The 17,012-nt window shown below is 48.0% G+C and overlaps 3 protein-coding genes across 3 annotated transcripts; 2 read left to right on the forward strand and 1 right to left on the reverse strand.

Annotated features, from left to right (window-relative positions):
• Window positions 1–2,220: 2,220 nt before the first annotated feature.
• aadacl4 (arylacetamide deacetylase-like 4) lies at window positions 2,221–7,552 on the forward strand (the record flags this gene model as incomplete). Its single annotated transcript, XM_083661720.1, has 5 exons — window positions 2,221–2,397; window positions 5,186–5,411; window positions 5,960–6,023; window positions 6,136–6,541; window positions 7,175–7,552. 5 exons carry the CDS (start codon window positions 2,221–2,223, stop codon window positions 7,550–7,552), a joined length of 1,251 nt encoding a protein of 416 aa, XP_083517846.1.
• Window positions 7,553–8,711: 1,159 nt separating this feature from the next.
• Window positions 8,712–11,027, forward strand: cfap107 (cilia and flagella associated protein 107; the record flags this gene model as incomplete). The annotated part of the gene is made up of 4 exons (XM_083661637.1): window positions 8,712–8,822; window positions 9,410–9,523; window positions 10,239–10,416; window positions 10,726–11,027. 4 exons carry the CDS (start codon window positions 8,712–8,714, stop codon window positions 11,025–11,027), a joined length of 705 nt encoding a protein of 234 aa, XP_083517763.1.
• A 2,731-nt stretch (window positions 11,028–13,758) lies between these two features.
• On the reverse strand, window positions 13,759–16,181 carry klhdc7a (kelch domain containing 7A). Its single transcript, XM_083662026.1, has one exon. The coding sequence runs from the start codon at window positions 16,119–16,121 to the stop codon at window positions 13,806–13,808; it is 2,316 nt and encodes a 771-aa protein (XP_083518152.1). The 5' UTR covers window positions 16,122–16,181; the 3' UTR covers window positions 13,759–13,805.
• Between the last annotated feature and the right edge of the window lie 831 nt (window positions 16,182–17,012).

Raw genomic sequence — 17,012 nt, forward strand, 5'->3', positions numbered from 1 at the left:
TTTACTCCTGGTTCTTTTTGGAGAGGTCATCTGTTCTAGGTGTTTAACGATATTGACAAAGAGGCCAGTTTTTCACAAGTCAGTTTAGTATTTTGTATTCGCCTTTTTTACTTGCTGCCACTGCCAGCAAGAACTTATATAGGAGGTATGCTATCATCCCATAGATGAGATGTGAAAACCAGGGTTTTTCAGGTGACTGTTGCTAAAACATGAGCACGCATGATTTGTCCACATTCAGTTTGTTGAGACTTCTGTTGGAGGCGATACAAAAGTTTTTCTAACAGAAGTCTCTCCACGTCTGGGAGGACCACTGTATTTCCCAGACTTGTTATTTCAACATCCAACTCTTTTCCCCGTCGTAGTTTCACATAGTCTAGTGTTCTTATTCTGTGATGTGATGCATTGTATAACTTGCTATATACCTTTATTGCTTCCTGAGTTATAGTAGTGCGGATAAACACAATAATTGTGCACTTTTTGAGAAAAGCATGACATTTCTCACATAGTTAGTGGATACCACAAGGTTTATTTTCAGATGTGGAGGGAAGTTAGATTTGACCTCAAATCCAAGATGGCAGTCAATCATCTTGGTCTAATGGGAAAAAAAGTGCACAACTTTTATAAGCACATGTGAACATTAGACCCGGGGGATCGGTGGCCATCTTGAATTTGAGATCAAATCTGACTTCCCTCCACATCTTAAATTAAACCTTTAATAATATTTACTATATATGTGAGAAATGTCATGCTTTTCTCAAAAAGTGCACAATTCTCATAAAATGAGAGGTTTAGCCGCTCTAATAATCAATAAATATATGAATAACAATTGGTGACTCTCTTGGATAGAAGTTACCTTTATACAAAACTAATCACAAAGCTATAAATACCTGTAAAAGTCTTGCCCACCCAAACCATACATGTCTGATATAGATGATCACATTTATTAAAAGTCCCATTTAGTATAAACCAGGATTTCCTGCTGGCCTCTTTGATGATAAAGGACTTGGCCGTGCTGAGATCAATCCATATAGAGCCGTGTGAGGACAGAATGCCTCCAAAGCCAAACGAGCCCTTTTGACTTCCCTAACTTCACAAAGTAACACTCATTTAATTTGCCCGCTTACAGCGTTGCCCCGCCAACTGAATGCAGAACACCAAACCTTGTTGTCTGTAGCGTAGCTGCTGTGTAGAATGGAAAAATGTCCAGAAAACAATCAACCGCACCATAGATGGCTCTATCGATAGATCCAATCTTTGGTGCAGTCGATTGGTTCCTAACCGATCATCAGAGGCCCTGCCCCCTCAAAACAGCACATAGTTCATCTTATCAGAGGCCCCGCCCCCTCAAAACAGCACATAGTTCATCTTATCAGAGGCCCCGCCCCCTCAAAACAGCACATAGTTCATCTTATCAGAGGCCCCGCCCCCTCAAAACAGCACATCGTTCATCTTATCAGAGGCCCCGCCCCCTCAAAACAGCACAACATCTTATCAGAGGCCCCGCCCCCTCAAAACAGCACATCGTTCATCTTATCAGAGGCCCCGCCCCCTCAAAACAGCACATCATTCATCTTATCAGAGGCCCCGCCCCCTCAAAACAGCACATAGTTAATCTTATCAGAGGCCCCTCCCCCTCAAAACAGCACATCGTTCATCTTATCAGAGGCCCCGCCCCCTCAAAACAGCACATAGTCCATGAGGGGAGACACAGTGCGGACAGAGAACAATCTTGCATATTAAATACAGACCTTTGTTGAGTGCAGTTAACAGATTTGACCTCAATACCTGCAGGGACAGCAGTAAACATGACAAAGCTGGAAAATAATACAATGTAAATGTGTTCAATGTCAAATCAATATAAATCCCCATATAATAAAAATATATATATATATATATGTAGGCAAGATGAGGGGTATACCCTGGAAATAAATAATTAATTACAAAAAGTAAAGTGCTCTATTAACATAAACAAAAGTATGATCAACATCTCTTAGTGAAATATCGTGCCTTCCTGCATGGGAAACAAGTAATTAATTTGACGGTCATAACATATTTTGGAGAACACAGTAATTGTTTCCCCCATGTAACATGTCATCATGTGAGACCAAGGTCAGTGCTTTGTGTGAACATGTGGGAGGAGTTGCGAGAAGTTGAAAGCAAAGCAGATAAAACATTGACTTGTATAATGAGTTAGCCTCAGCAGAGCCGAGCAGAAGCACCATGGACATCAGCTCTGCCGTTTTAATCATTGGGTTTGCTACTCTTGTTGCAGCCTTCCTCCTCCTGGTAATTGGACTGGTGTACTCTGAGCTGATGAATTCTGACATTCCTCATGGGGTTGCAAATAGCGGGAAACTGCATATAGTTCATGGCATGTTTGTTGGCATAGCAATTGTGGTGAGTATCAACGGAATTGTCCGTGCTTATTATTTTATGTTTCTTGCAAGTCAAATCGTGTTCTTGTCTCTGTTGAGGTAATTAACTTTTTTTATTTTATTAAATTAACTTATTCCCCAGTGGGTAGGAAAAATGCTACTGCTTGAACAACGGTACAATCAGATCTGCTCGTTCGGGCCTTTGCCGAAGATGGATGTCCTTTCTCTGTCCTCTATCCACCAGTAAAGTGCAGATAAGAGCAAGTTCAGATAAGAAAACAAGTCTAACAAAAGCAAAGCAAAGAGCGGCAAGGTCACTCCTTTTTCCTTCTTGTTATGGACAGAAAGAAACAAACGTGTGACACAATATTGTTAATGTTCACCCTTTACGACTGAACATCAAAAATGTAACTGCACAAGTGCAGGTGAATCAGGTGCATCAGAAAAAATAACATTCCTTTTGAACGATTGAATGAATGAGAGCAGGAATGAATACGTTCATTAATTAACTATAGCCTAAACCAGTGTTTCTCAACTGGTGGGTCGGGACCCAAAAGTGGGTCGCGGGGCCGTTTTGAGTGGGTCGCGGATGTGTGCATGTGGAAAAAAAATCGACTCATTGAGGGCGCTGGCGTCCACAGCCGAAAGTTGCCTAGTGTCTTTCAGAGGCTGTATCGGGACGGGCACATTATTAAAGCCAGAGTGAAGGTATACTCGTACGATATGAAACAGAACTTAAGGCATCCACCAACATGCCATGCTAGCTTGTTGCGAAGGGGGCTAAATGATGCTACAAAGTTAGGCTAAATTCTGAAAATTGGGTCGCGACTTAATGACTATGGAAAAATGTGGGTCATGTCGTGAGGCTAGACCAGTTGGCCTGCTCTCACGCTCTCAGTCACTATGCTGGTGGCTGGGGGCTGGGGGGGCGGGTCGCGTGGGGGCTGGGTCCGCCCGGGCCGCAGCATTGGCCCCTAGCACAACGACCTCACAAGGTTCCTCCTCAGCCAAGTCACTGGGGCAATCCATGCGGCGATCCATATGGTGGAAAGGTTTTCTTGCGTTCACTGGGGGTGAGGGGGTGCCGCTGTGTCCCGGCCTGGCCTTCCCTCCCACGCCTTATGTGGGCGGGGGCCGGGTCGGGGGGCATCGGTGCTCCTCATCACTGGTCGAGGGCTGCCGGTTGGTTTAGAACAGCTTAGGTAGGCGATAGATTAGCTACAGCCTAAGGCTGACCTGTTAGTGTTCAGGCTAAAATCAGACTAGAGCAGGGTAGGATAGGCCAGATTAGGCTGTAGATTAGCTAGATACTATGTCCCAGTTAGCTCTGGTTAATGCTTAGAGTAGTCAGTTGTCTGATCTTCTCCCCCCCCCCCTCTCTTTCCCCCTTCCCCCGCTTCTTCCCTTCTTCCCCCTTCTTGTTCTCCTCTCTTTCCATGCTCTTTCCTCCCCCACATCCCACCGCCCCCCCCCTCCCTTCTCCTGCTCTCTCCTCATTCTCCCCCCTCTGCTCCTTCTCCCCTATTTTCCTGAATCCCTGCCACTTCCTGCTCTCCCTTCTCTCACATTCCCCCTGCTCTCCTTCCCCTGCACCCTCCCACCTCTCCTTCTCTGCCTCTCTGTCCTCCCCCCTCTCTCACATTCCCCCTGCTCTCCTTCCCCTGCACCCTCCCACCTCTCCTTCTCTGTTCTCTCCTCCTCCACATTTCCCATTTTCCCCCCACCCTCGCCCTAATCCGGGCCCGTATCCTACTCCCTCCCTCCACCCTAGACCCTACCTCTACTCTCTGTCCTCCCCCCTCTCTCACATTCCCCCTGCTCTCCTTCCCCTGCACCCTCCCACCTCTCCTTCTCTGTTCTCTCCTCCTCCACATTTCCCATTTTCTCCCCACCCTCGCCCTAATCCGGGCCCGTATCCTACTCCCTCCCTCCACCCTAGACCCTACCTCTACTCTACCTCCCCTGTACCCTTCCACCTCTCCTTCTCTGTTCTCTCCTCCTCTCTGTCCTCTCCCCTCTCTCACATTCCCACTGCTCTCCTCCCCCTGCGCCCTCCCACCTCTCCTTCTCTGTTCTCTCCTCCTCTCTGCCCTCTCCTCCCTCTCACATTCCCCCTGCTCTCCCTCCCCTGCACCCTCTCCTTCTCTGTTCTCTCCTCCTCCACATTCCCCATTTCTCCCCACCCTCGCCCTAATCCGGGCCCGTATCCTACTCCCTCCCCTCCCCCAACCCTAGACCCTACCCCTACCCTGGCTCTCCCTCCCCTGCACCCTCATCTCTCCTCCTCTGTTCTCTCCTCCTCCACATTTCCTATTTTCTCCCCACCTCCCCCCTCCCCTCCCTCCTCCCTCTCCCTCCCTCCTCCACTCTCCTGCTTTCTTCAAATGTTCAAATGTTATCTTTATTCTGTATATTCTTGTTACTGTGTGTTAGCTAGAATCAGCTAGACATACTTTCTGTGAAGCCCTCTGAGACATGCTTGTGAATTAGGGCTATATAAATAAACTTGACTTGACTTGACTAGAACCACTGGCCCAAAACCATCCTGATCACATGAGCTCACATTCTGTTTGGTTCTGCGGATCAGTTTGGAGGATGGGAGGATTTCGCTGACCCATTGACCACGGGTCTATGACGAGACACCGCCTGAATGTATAGCGGCTCCTGAACGTTAATGTTAGTATAGTAAACACACTCAGAATGTACAGTAAGTGCAGTTATTGTGATGATAAGTATGGTTTTTACCAGGCTTATACTTCACCAGCTGAAAGATGTGCTAAGTCTATGCATGGTTTCTTCCTCCCATGCAGGGCCGGATCCTGGAGCGTCTGGGTCTTTGTCATCAGGTTAGCTTCACTCGATGGTTCCGGGCCCGTTTCCTGACCCGCTTGAACCCGGTTCCCCCCGGCCTGCGTGTGAAGGACCTGAGGTTCTCTGAGGTGCCGGTGCGAGTGTACGAACCCACGGCTGCATTCCACGGCCTGAGGAGAGGTCTGGTGTATTTCCATGGAGGAGGATGGGTGATGGGCAGTATAGGTACCAATGAAACCTTTATTCCATCTTTCTTTGCTCCTTACTCTAAAGAACATTAGACCTTTGATCATAGGAAAGGCTTAGGCTCTTCACAAGGGTAGGGGTGTAACTCCAGTGCCCTCGAGGGTGTAACCCCGGTGCCCTGGGACACGTAAGCCCCAGGTGCCCTGGGACTTGTAACCCCGGTGCCATGGGATACCTAACCCTCTGTGCCCTGGCTAAATTCCCACAGAGGCCTTCCTTCCGTCATGGCCACCTAATCACCCCTTGATATCTAATCAATTCTCAACTCTCCATGTGAGCTGATGTTCTGGCTCAAACTGCGTTTTGGCTGAAACTGGCTGCCGTGCATCTCCCAGGTGGGTGCTAGTAGCACCATGGATTTGTAGCACCGTGCTACACATCGATGGGAGAGATGAGTTGAGTCCACCCACCCCCACACTTTGAGTACTTAGAAAAGCGCTATACAATTATGACATTATTATGACTTGCCTGCCACTTCCAAAGCCTTATCATTTGTTAAGTGTAAAGTCTTCCTAATCCTGATTTAGATGCTGCTGATGAAGTCTGCAGGCACATCGCCAAGGAGGCTGAGACCACTGTGGTTTCTGTTGGGTACTTTCACTTTTTCTCTCTCTCTCTTTTCAAATGTATTCTAATATTTTAAAGCATTTTTTGGGCAGGATTTGACATCTCGGGCCTCCGTCTGCCCCCTCCCCCCTCTCAGGTACCGGTTAGCTCCCGAGCACAGGTACCCCGCCCAGCTTGACGACTGTGAGGCGGCGACGTGTCACTTCCTGTCTGTGGCGGAGGCAGAGTTGGGCGTGGACCCGTGCAGAGTGGCGGTGGGAGGGGACAGCGCCGGGGCTAACCTGGCAGCCGCGCTGTGCCAAAGGCTGGCGAGGAGAGAGGACGGACATCTGGCGTCGCCCTGCGCTCAGGTCCTCATCTACCCAGTCCTGCAGATGGCCAATTTCAACCTGCCCTCTTACCAGCAGAATCACGCTGTGCCCATATTGTTCCGTGGCCGGGTGGCATTCTACTTCCTGCAGTACCTCAACGGAGACATGTCCGTGTGCCAGGACGTGCTGGACGGGTACCACATCCCCAAGGAGCTCAGGCCTCGCTACCAGGTGGGGGGGTGATACATCTATCTAGATAGAAGCATCGTTACATCGATTGATATCGTATCGGAATCGGATCGATGCAAAGTGAAAATATCAATGTATATTGGCCTCTTCAAGCTATGCCTTGTGAATCCAAGGTGATAGCATAGATGTGCATGGAATTATGTTCATAATTGTGTAAAATTCAATTTTTCCGCATTTTTCTCCCATTTTCTCTCCAATTGTACGTGGCCAATTCCCCTTGCTGTCCCAGTCATTGCTCCGCCCCCTTTGCCGATCCGGGGAGAGCCCTACACGCTTCCTCCGACACATGCAAGGAGTTTCATCGTTCATTCATAGTTTATTTATTTATTTATTAAAAATAAGTTGTTTTCCATTTAAACGTCTGGAAGAGCTCAGAAATAAAATTGTCAAATCATATTTCAGTTTATGTTTGTGAGTTGATATAAATGTAACTGATTGTGTTAAATGGGCATAATGGTATCGTCTCATATCGATCGCAGGCCCCTGAATTGAATCGAATCAAAATCGTATGTGCGGCAGACTTCGTGATATCAGCAAATATATCGTACCGTTGTCCAAAGATTTGATATAGTATCATATCGTAATGAAACTTGTGATTCTGACCCCGACTACCAGGAGTGGCTCTCCCCTTCCAGCCTGCCTCCAGAGTGCCTCGCTCGGGGCTACTGCGAGCAGCCCGAGGTGGAGTACGATGGGGAGGTGTATCACACCATCAAATCCGGTCTGGAACCTGAGGTCTCCCCTCTACTGGCGGATGACGTCGCCATCCAGAAAAGCCCGCCCACTTTCCTCCTCACCTGTGAGTATGATGTGCTGAGGGACGATGGCATTCTCTATAGGAAACGCCTGATGGATCTGGGAGTAGAGGTCACCTGGCAGCACGTGACGGATGGTTTTCATGGCATCATTAACTTTATCAACCAGGGCTGGCTGACCTTCCCCTCTGCCACGCGAGTGCTGGATCATGTTGTTGACTATGTGAAAACACTATGAAAATCATGAATTGGATATGTGCTTTACTCAGTTTACATTCTTGTTTGATTTAATCAATAAACAAAACAAACCAACAAAAATGCCTCCAGTGGCGGTGTGTTCAGTGTGCTCTTGTGTTCATTGTAGGGCTGGGGGATATAGACAAAATCATGAATTGGATAAGTTAGTCATTTATTCAGTAATTATTGTATTGTGTGGTTGGAGCCTATTTGTGTTGTAATTTTGCTGATATTGAGAATGTATTTCTGTTAAGTGAGTTTCTTCTTAAATTTCTTCCTTTTTATTATTATTTTTTATCATTATTGCTCCAATGTTTTAAGCTATGTGTTTGGACCCCAGGAAGAGTAGTCTTCACCTCGGTGTGGACTAATAATGGTGATCCATATAAAACAATAAAACGACAATCAAATATCACAATATTTTTTGACTAAATGCCTCGATACTGTGACAATATTGTACTATCGGTGCTTTCACAAAATATGACACAATGAGTTTTTGATCAATAGTCATCAGTGAAGTGGTGATATAGTGACTAAGTGGGTAAAGGCAAATAATATAGAACAGCTAGGTTCAGAACATGACATCACTTTATTGTAATGCAGCCTTTAAAACCAGGAAGAGACAACATTGTGCTATATCACGATATTACATCATATCGCGATATCAATATAATATCTATATATTGCACAGCCCTAGTTCATTGAAAGTAACTTTGATCTTGTTCACAGAAAACAAAATGAACAAACAAAGCAATATGCCAACCCATTTTAAATGTTTAGAATTTTATTACAAATATTGGAGACAATTTCAGGTACCCAATTTCAACAGATTGCACTGCTAAAAGGCAAATGTCATCATGTCCCCCAGCCTCCCATGCTTCTCTCTTTTTACTGTGGGTGTAAAAGACATATCCCATTGCCTCCCCGGGTACTCTGCTCGCCTCATCTCTGTGTTTGCTGTATCCATAGCAACAGAGCTCTTCTGTTTCCCCTCCACTGCCTACTATGTCATAATTGGGACCAGGTGAATCCACCTGCTCCGCTATCTGTTTGACGAGCTAAGCATGCTCTAGCAGGACATCGTCTCCTGGCTGGGTGAGCTAACCATGCTCTAGCAGGACATCGTCTCCTGGCTGGGTGTGTTTGACACCAGGCAAATCATGAACCAAACGGGGAAGAGGGATGTTAAATGGAGCCAACCCGGCTGGAGAATAGAGCAGAAGTATTCAAAGAAAGTCCTCGTCGGTAACTGGGCGGAGGAGCGACTGAAGGTAGGCATTTTTTACTTGCAGCTTATTGCTTTGACAGTCATCCACTCTATGATAATATAACATTTACCTAAAGGTTATCAGAAAGCATTGGCTCAGTAAACACAGCGACGCCGCCGGAAAAACATGGCAGGCTATATCTCTCACACATCACCACTATCCAAATAAGATGCGGCGACTCAAGCGTGCCATTTCAATTCAATTGAATGTGACAACCTCCAAGCTTTCTGTGTCACAGATCCAAAACACAATGCTAGCCCAGACAGTAGTTTGTCTGCCAAGAGTTCTGCAGTACCCCAGTATGCTAGTAGTCAAATCTATAGCAAAAGTGATTAGCGCCAGCTTCAGTTCAGCTAGATCAGCAGCACAGCCTCCTGCTAGGAGAGGTGAGAGCCCAGACTAATTGCATTGACGGGAGGTGCGGTGTGGCGCATGCGCGCTGCTGCTTCAGCATCTGAGAGGAGGAGGAACAACTGCACAAATACTGTAGCGGTGCGGCTCCATAAGTCAGCTAGTGGCTGTATAAAGTACGGTGAAGTCCCCCCTCATCACTCTCCTTTTCCGACGCCTGTTTCTTCTGTCCGAGACAGTTTACTCGAGAGCCAGAGCCCGCCAGCAGCAGCACCACCCGGGTGGACTACCAGCCTCACTGGGACTTCAGGCCAGACGACTCTGTGAGAAGATCAGGCCTGCAGAGAGCTGAGGTCAGCCTTTAAAACAGCACTTAATTAGCATGAAAGCACCGCTCTCTTCTCTCCATATCGGCCACTAACTCCTGCATAATATTATAGAGAGACAAAGTGGAACGTCACTTCCTGCTTCAGCACTGTACCAGAGATTTTCATCCGCCATTTATCTTCCCATAGACATTTCGTAAAATGCTTATAAAATAGTTAGCTAACGCTATAATCGGGAGAGAGCGTAGAACATTTAACTCGGACCAAAACTAAAAAAACATTGAAAAAATATTTTCTTTAAACCCAAATCTTTTTTACGTTTTGGTCCCAGTGAAATGTTATGCGATCTCTCCTGTTTCTAAATATAGCTGAACTGTTTGGTTTGAACAAGTAAAACTATTTTTATAACCATTTTACGAAATGTGTATGGGAAAATAAATGGCGGATGGAAATCTCTGGTACAGTGCTGAAGCAGGAAGTAGGCGGTCACTTTGCCTCTCTATTGACAGGCCGAGATGAAGGCCTTTGAGTCATGACTGTTCATAATCATCACTTGCACTGTGCCGTTAAAAGCCAGTTAGTAGCAATTTGCCCGCTGTCACATGTCCTGCCTCTGCTAAAGATGATTGGTTCAAAGGAGAGGTTGTGTGCCCCGCCCCCGGCCCCCGTGCATCTGAAAGCAGTAAAGTCACACGGTGTAAAGGCCAGCTGTCCAGACTGCTGTGTGCCCTGTGTCTTCCAGGGGCTTCCGTCCAGGCAGCTCTTTGCCCACCATGGCACACCACCCTCTCATTATCTGGTGTCGCTGTACGACGAGAGCTACGGGCGCCATCAGGCCGACGCCCCCCTGCCCACTCTGCGCTCCTGGCATCACGACAGCCTCACATGGCAGCCAGAGAAGTCTGACCATCCAACTCCTGGTAAGAGCACAGAGTTGATCATAATAATAATAATAATGGCACGCCAGTTAGGCAGTTAGAGGCTACTGCTTAATTCTGCATGGACAAATGAGAGCTTGAAGCATCCAGTTATAGCATGAGGAGTGCCAGCATACTTCAGTTCAGTCCATTTCAAATGGACTAAACATGTCAACAGTTGTGCTGGTGTACAATTAAATGTGCGTTGCCATGGCTCTGCCTGGTTCCAAATCACTCATTGGTGTAAGTGTAATGAATGGGCGCAGCAACATGGCAGCTGAGCCCCTCGCTCCCCTCTGTGTTATTTTCCAGCCCCTCCCACCAATTTCGGCCTGCTGGCGTCCAGGAAGCAGTGTTTGGAAAAGCAGCAGACACGCCTCCCATCAGTGAGTGTGTACAGGTCAACGTACCGGGGGCACCCACTCAGCGCCTCCTGCCAGCGGCGCTTTGCCAGTGCATCACGCACGCTCTCCAGCCGCCTGCACGCTGCCAACCACAACAACAAGGATCTGGAGCTGAGACAGCGCCCCCTGCTGCAGGTCCCAGACCACTGCCGCAGTCTCCTTCCGCCTTCACAGCGGGCTTATGAGCAGACACTCTCTTGGATGACCTGATCATCATCACACGCTGCCCATTCATTTAGGAAGCCTGGTGCTGCTGTTTGAGGTGCTTATCTTTGTATTGGTCGCAGCATGTGAAATGTAACGGAGCAGAACATTGATGAAATCATATGAGTCTCATTATGTCCTTGTGAAGACTAGTTTACTGTGTGTGCTGTGCGGTGAGCAGTGTCCATGTTTGTACTAGAGGTAGACCCATATGGGTTTTTCAATGGCCGATGCTGATATTTAGAGAGCAAGTTGCCGATACAGTATATAATGTCGATTATCTTGTTTGTTTTTTTGCATTCGATAAAATACAATGATTTAAATATAATAATGCTTGTTGATTTAATTATTGTTTTGCACCTGCTGCTCACGTTTGAGATGACTTCTGGCTCGCCTGGAAAGAAGGTGGGAGCAGCCGAGTACAGTCAGCCAATCAGAGGCAGAGAGGGGCGGGTCATGCCTTCGCCTAGCCTTCACCATCATGGGAAAAAATATATCGCATACGGTACTGTATGTGTAGGGGAGAGAGGAGGGGGCTGAGTCCATAAATCATAACCTTCTGGAGGATAATTACATGCAAATTCTCTCTTCCCCCCTCTGTCCTCACATTTCATATTTTAAACTCAGAATGGACTGTTAGTTTTGCCCTATAGGCCTAGATACTAGAAACAATGATCAAGTGTTGATGCCACAGCTGACCTGGCTATGAAGCCATGAGTCATCCAAGGGGAAGTCTGAGGGGACGTGTCTAACTCCCGTTTCATTAGGTGTTTAATTAAAGGGAATCAACGTGTTTAATTAGGAGGAATCAAAGATGCTTATGTTTGATGGTCAGCCATCTGCGCCTTCCTCCCTTCCCCACCTGCCTGCCTGCCTGCCGTGCAGCTGAAGCCCTCTGTCTGTCTGTGTGTCTGTCTGTCTGTCTCTGTCTGTGTGTCTGTCTGTCTGTCTGTCTCACCCACTCTTAGCTAGTTAGTGGCTCTACTGTGCTGCTGATGTCTGCGGGTCACATTATGCCTAGAGCTGCGTTATGGGAAAAGTCTTAAGCTTACCATAATCTACCTCCAACCACTGCTGTGTTTGCTTTCTGAGCCACATGGTGGTGCTATAGCAGCATGTCACTCCCTGGAACCTGTCAGTGTTGTCCACAAGCAAGTCCACAGCTTCACAGCCCGCGCCCTGCACAGACTTGATTGTAAATGAGTAAACAATGAGGGATTTGATCTTTTAATGATTTTCATGCACATTTCTGGTTAACATACGGTCATTCCTCATCACATCAAATTATACCTGAACTCTTTTATCTGGTTGCTGTCATCGCTTTCACCGGCTCTGAGGCAAACATTGGCGCAGACATTCGACTAATGGTATTATTCAGTCATTTTGAATTATGATACAATGATTAACCTGTAGAACAATTCAATAAAACAGTGCAGTTTATGGTACAATGGACAAAGGCTATTTTCAGTCAGGATTTTCTCTTAAATAGCATTGTTTGGCATTTCTGCCTTTTTATTGGATAGTCACAGCATAGAGAGACATGACAGATTGTATTGCGGGGGTGACATGTGACTGACTGAGTCACCATGCTCAGCCAGGATGGGGTGGGGGGGGAAAGACTCTGCTTTCCAGCCACCTAAAAGAGTGAATAAAACCTGAGAGTAACTGCAGTCTTGGAAGAGGTTCAAAAGTAGCAATAAATGTTGTTTATAGCAGCTCACATATTTATACTGCGCGACACAACCATTTACATGGTGTCATATCTAAAGAGCAAACGTAGATAATTGCATTGTATCCAGTCCACTGTGTAAGTAATAGTTGTGCCCTACACACTAGTACACACAGTGATGCACGCTGATAGATTATCACTACTGCCCAATCTCTGTAATGTGTTCCAGTTGAATGGACTCATTTACTACGAGACTCTTTTTATGAATGATCTTTGCAGCTAAAGAAGTCCAGTTTGATTTAAAACTAACTTAATGGCAGAGAGGACGACGCAAATCAGAGAAACAAACTGTTGACATGGCAGCAGCCCCTGTGCAAATCTAAACAAACAGTAGTCTGATTACCATTACTAGCCTCATATTTGACATTAATTACCAGGGATCAAGACACAAGAAACATATGTTTCCTCATGGAATACCCTGATCCAAGAAAATGTCCTGGTTTGAGAAACAGTGCAGGCTATGTGGAAGGGAAAGTGCCTGAATAAGAGTAACAACATGGTTAGACTTTATGATGCTGGGTTCAGCATAAATGACTGACTAGCAATCTAATGACTAATACATCATAAAAACCAAATCAATTAATCATAGAAAGCAAAACCCTCCCAGTCAACAAGAAACCTGGATCCTGTAGGACAGTGGGTCTCAACACAGAGTCCTTCAGGGGGTCCCCAGAAAAGAGACAAATTATTAAACCTAGCCATTTTGTTTCATTTACAAGAAGTTAAAAAACAATTAGAGCATGTAGAAGAATCACTGTTTTTGGTCACTGTTATCTAATACACATAGTAGGCTATAATGGAATTCTGGACAAAAACATATCTACCAATAAAAAAATATTCTCATACTGTATTTGGGTCTGAGGGACAAAATCTCATCAAATGGATGGAACTAATCACTATATATATATATATATATATATATATATATATATATATATATATATATATATATAATATTAATAATATATATACACTAAAATCACTATTAATAATCACAGCTGTGGAGATACTCTGTCACCACCCAATCTCTTGATCGATGGAGAGATGTGTTGTGGCTACACGCTGGTCTGGAGAGGCTTGTTATCAGGCAGTGAGAGGACAAAGGGGAACATGATGCCCTTGGCTGCACAGAGGACACTCAAATCCTCCGGGATGAAAGCAGGGGAGACGTCGTCGGCCGTGAACCTCATGGTGAAGTGCCGGCAGACACAGTAGATGGTGTCGTCCAGCGCCACACACTGGAAGGCGGGGCAGTGGAGCAGACGTCTGCTGCTGCACTCGTACCACAGCCGTGCCACCGTGTGGTAGCGGTACACGCTCACGCCCAGCAGCGGGTTGACGTCGAAGCGGTACAGAGAGCTCCTCACACCCACCATCTCTGTGGTCCGGTCTTTGCTGCCCACCAGCAGGCTCGGCCGCCACACGTTGGTCCTGGGGTTGTAGCGCAGCAGCGTGTACCGGAGGGTGCCCCCGGAGACAAAGATCTCCCCGTTGCAGACGGTGACGCGATGGGCCACGGCGAACGTGTCGTTGGGCAGCGACGCCACAAACGTCCATCTGTCCGCTCGCGGGTCGTAGCGCTCCACCGTGCACAGGCACTCCCCTCCGATGGCGTACACGTAGCCCTCCAGAGCTGCCAGTTTGCAGTGTGGCCTGGCCTCGTTCATGGGACTGACCTCCTTCCAGATGGACGTGACGGGGTTGTAGCAGAACACTCGTTTGGAGGGCGTCATCTCTCTGTCTGCGCCCTGGCAGCCGCCCACCGCCACAAATAAGTAGTTGTCCAGTGTGCACATGGCACAGGCTTTGGAGATGACCTCCCGCGGGATGGGGCAGAGCGGGTGCCAGGTGTCTCTGTAGTCGTCGTAATAGTGGAGGGCGCTGGACGCCCCCCTCCTCCACTCTGTCTCTGTCATCTGTGTCCCCGTGTTCCTCGCCCAGTCCTGAGGGTCCATGTCAGCCACCACGACAAACCTCCTGCCTCTCATCCTCTGCTTCTGGATCTGCTCCCGCTCGCCCGCCATGAGCCGGCCGTACAGGCTGGGCTCCCTGAGCACCTGCAGGTAGTTGTCGGACATGACTCTGAGGGCCGCCTGCTGCAGGGCGGTCTGCCCGTGTTTTTTAGCCAGGCCCAGCACTTCCATGCAATTCCCCAAATCCAGCTGACCCTTGAGGCCTTCTAAATCGGTGATGTCAAGTGGTTTGGCCGGAGCTGCTAAAGTCTTCACATCGGGCTCGTCCCCCACATGAAGGCCTTTGCCGTCTGCGGGGCCGGGAGACTCCTCACAGGATGAGAGCAGAGAGTGATGCTCTGATGTTGGAACTCTTGAAGTGAAGCAGGCGACGGGGAGCTCTGCTGCAGCCAGATAGCTCTCCTTGCGTAGGAGTACAGGCCTCGTGGGCTTCGGCTCCAGGCTGACTAGCGAGAAGGGATCCTCGACAGCGCTTTGTGGCAACACCAGATCACGCATAATGATGGGGCTCAGAGACGAAGGAGACTCTGTGAGGCTGCTGCCGCGACTTCCAAACTCGGCGGGCTGCTGTGAGTCAGACGTCCTCTCGTACTGAAACAACACGCTGTCTGAGTCTGTAACCGAGTGAGAGGAAGACTCCACGTAGTAATCGTATATCTTTCCACGCACAATCTGCTCCCCGGTTCCTTCCATCAGCACGTTGGCATCCTCCACTGTGATCTCCGCCTTGGAGAGGAAGCTGGAGGAGGCCCCCTGGTGCTCCAGGTCCTGCCTCAGCTCACGGCCCACCCCCACGCTGCCCTCCAGCCTCTGCAGGAAACAGGGGGAACGACGGCCCGTTGGGCTGGAAGGAAGGCTCAGAGCACATCCAGATGACATATTACTGGTGCTAACCTCTGCCTGCCTCTGATGAGAGACTATCTCCCCTTCCACACCGATGCCTTGGTCAGTGTCGGATATGACGCTGATGCCTTGGTCAGTGTCGGATACGCTGGAATTATCCTCCGTGTTTTCAGCCTGTTGTGGATGTGCTTCGGCTGGCCATTCGCTGGTGCTGTCAGGTGCCTGCTCATCCTGATGCTGCTCGTCCTGATGCGGCTCCCCACCGTCGGGGTCATGTTTGGGTGAGGGCCCGTGGTGCTGGTCCACATCGTCGGGGTCATGTTTGGGTGAGCTCTGCGGGTGCAGCGCCGTCTTGCAGATCTGGCAGGTTGCATGTCTTCGTGGCCCTTTGGTGGCCTGTCTGTCTTTGGCACAGAGCGGAAGTTTCTGCTGTGTATCCCTGGAGCTGTAGACCCGGTAGGCCCAAGAAACCAGAACCACCGCGGCCACAGAGAAACTCAGCCTCAGCAGCAGCTGCATGTCGAACTGGACGCCCAGCAGCTCCGCTATGGGCATACTGTAGCACGAGTGGTGATGATGCTGATGATGGTTGAGCTTGGCTGACCTGATCTCTCTATTGAATGCTGCTGTCAGTGCCTGGCAGCTGGCGGGAGCATGTTGCCTGCTTTTCGTTGTGCGAGAGCTGATCTGATGACTGTGCCTCTCTCCTCAAAGCACCGAGCGTAAGCTGATACTTGTAGAGGTACTATTTGCATCCCCGGCTCTGTAGGGGCGGGGCACCGGTCATGCTCCACCTGTGAGATGCAGATTCAATAATAACCATACACAGAACATGTAAATACCTCATAGATCAATATTTGCTTATGCATTTTGCTGACTCACCCATGCTTTTCCCATAACTAGCCAACAAGCTTACCTGTGTTTGAGTCATGTCGCAGTTTCATCTTGCACTTGGTTTGTTACAAATGTGAACAGGAGTGCTTCACGTCCTATTTTATTATGTTCTTTTTCTGAATGTGTCATAGTGTCATAGTGTCATAGTGTCATAGTGTGATAGATCACAGCCCTTAACTTGCTCAAACACACCATTAGATGCTGAAGGTAGGCGGAAACCTTGGTTTGAATAAGGGGTGGGGAGTGATGATAGGTGACATTTATCAAAGACTTAATGAGCAGGATACCTGTGTTTGCACAGCCAAAGCCAGCGATCAAAGGTCTCTCCCTGTGCTAACGCAGATGCTTGGAATATTGCTGCAGGCCTGTGAAATGCCAGTCACTTGCTTGGTATGAGCAACACAGACACTTGTATATAATACAGATAACCCTCTGAAGAAGACAGAGAGGGAGCGTCTGTCTACACAGAGAAATCTGACAATGCCATCCATTTTTATCCACCCTACTGAGATGCAAAAATACATCTCTGTCACTGGGGAGCCCTGTCACTCA

Source organism: Poromitra crassiceps (genome assembly GCF_964638095.1).
Source record: "Poromitra crassiceps genome assembly, chromosome: 27".
Taxonomy (NCBI): Eukaryota; Metazoa; Chordata; class Actinopteri; order Beryciformes; family Melamphaidae; genus Poromitra; species Poromitra crassiceps.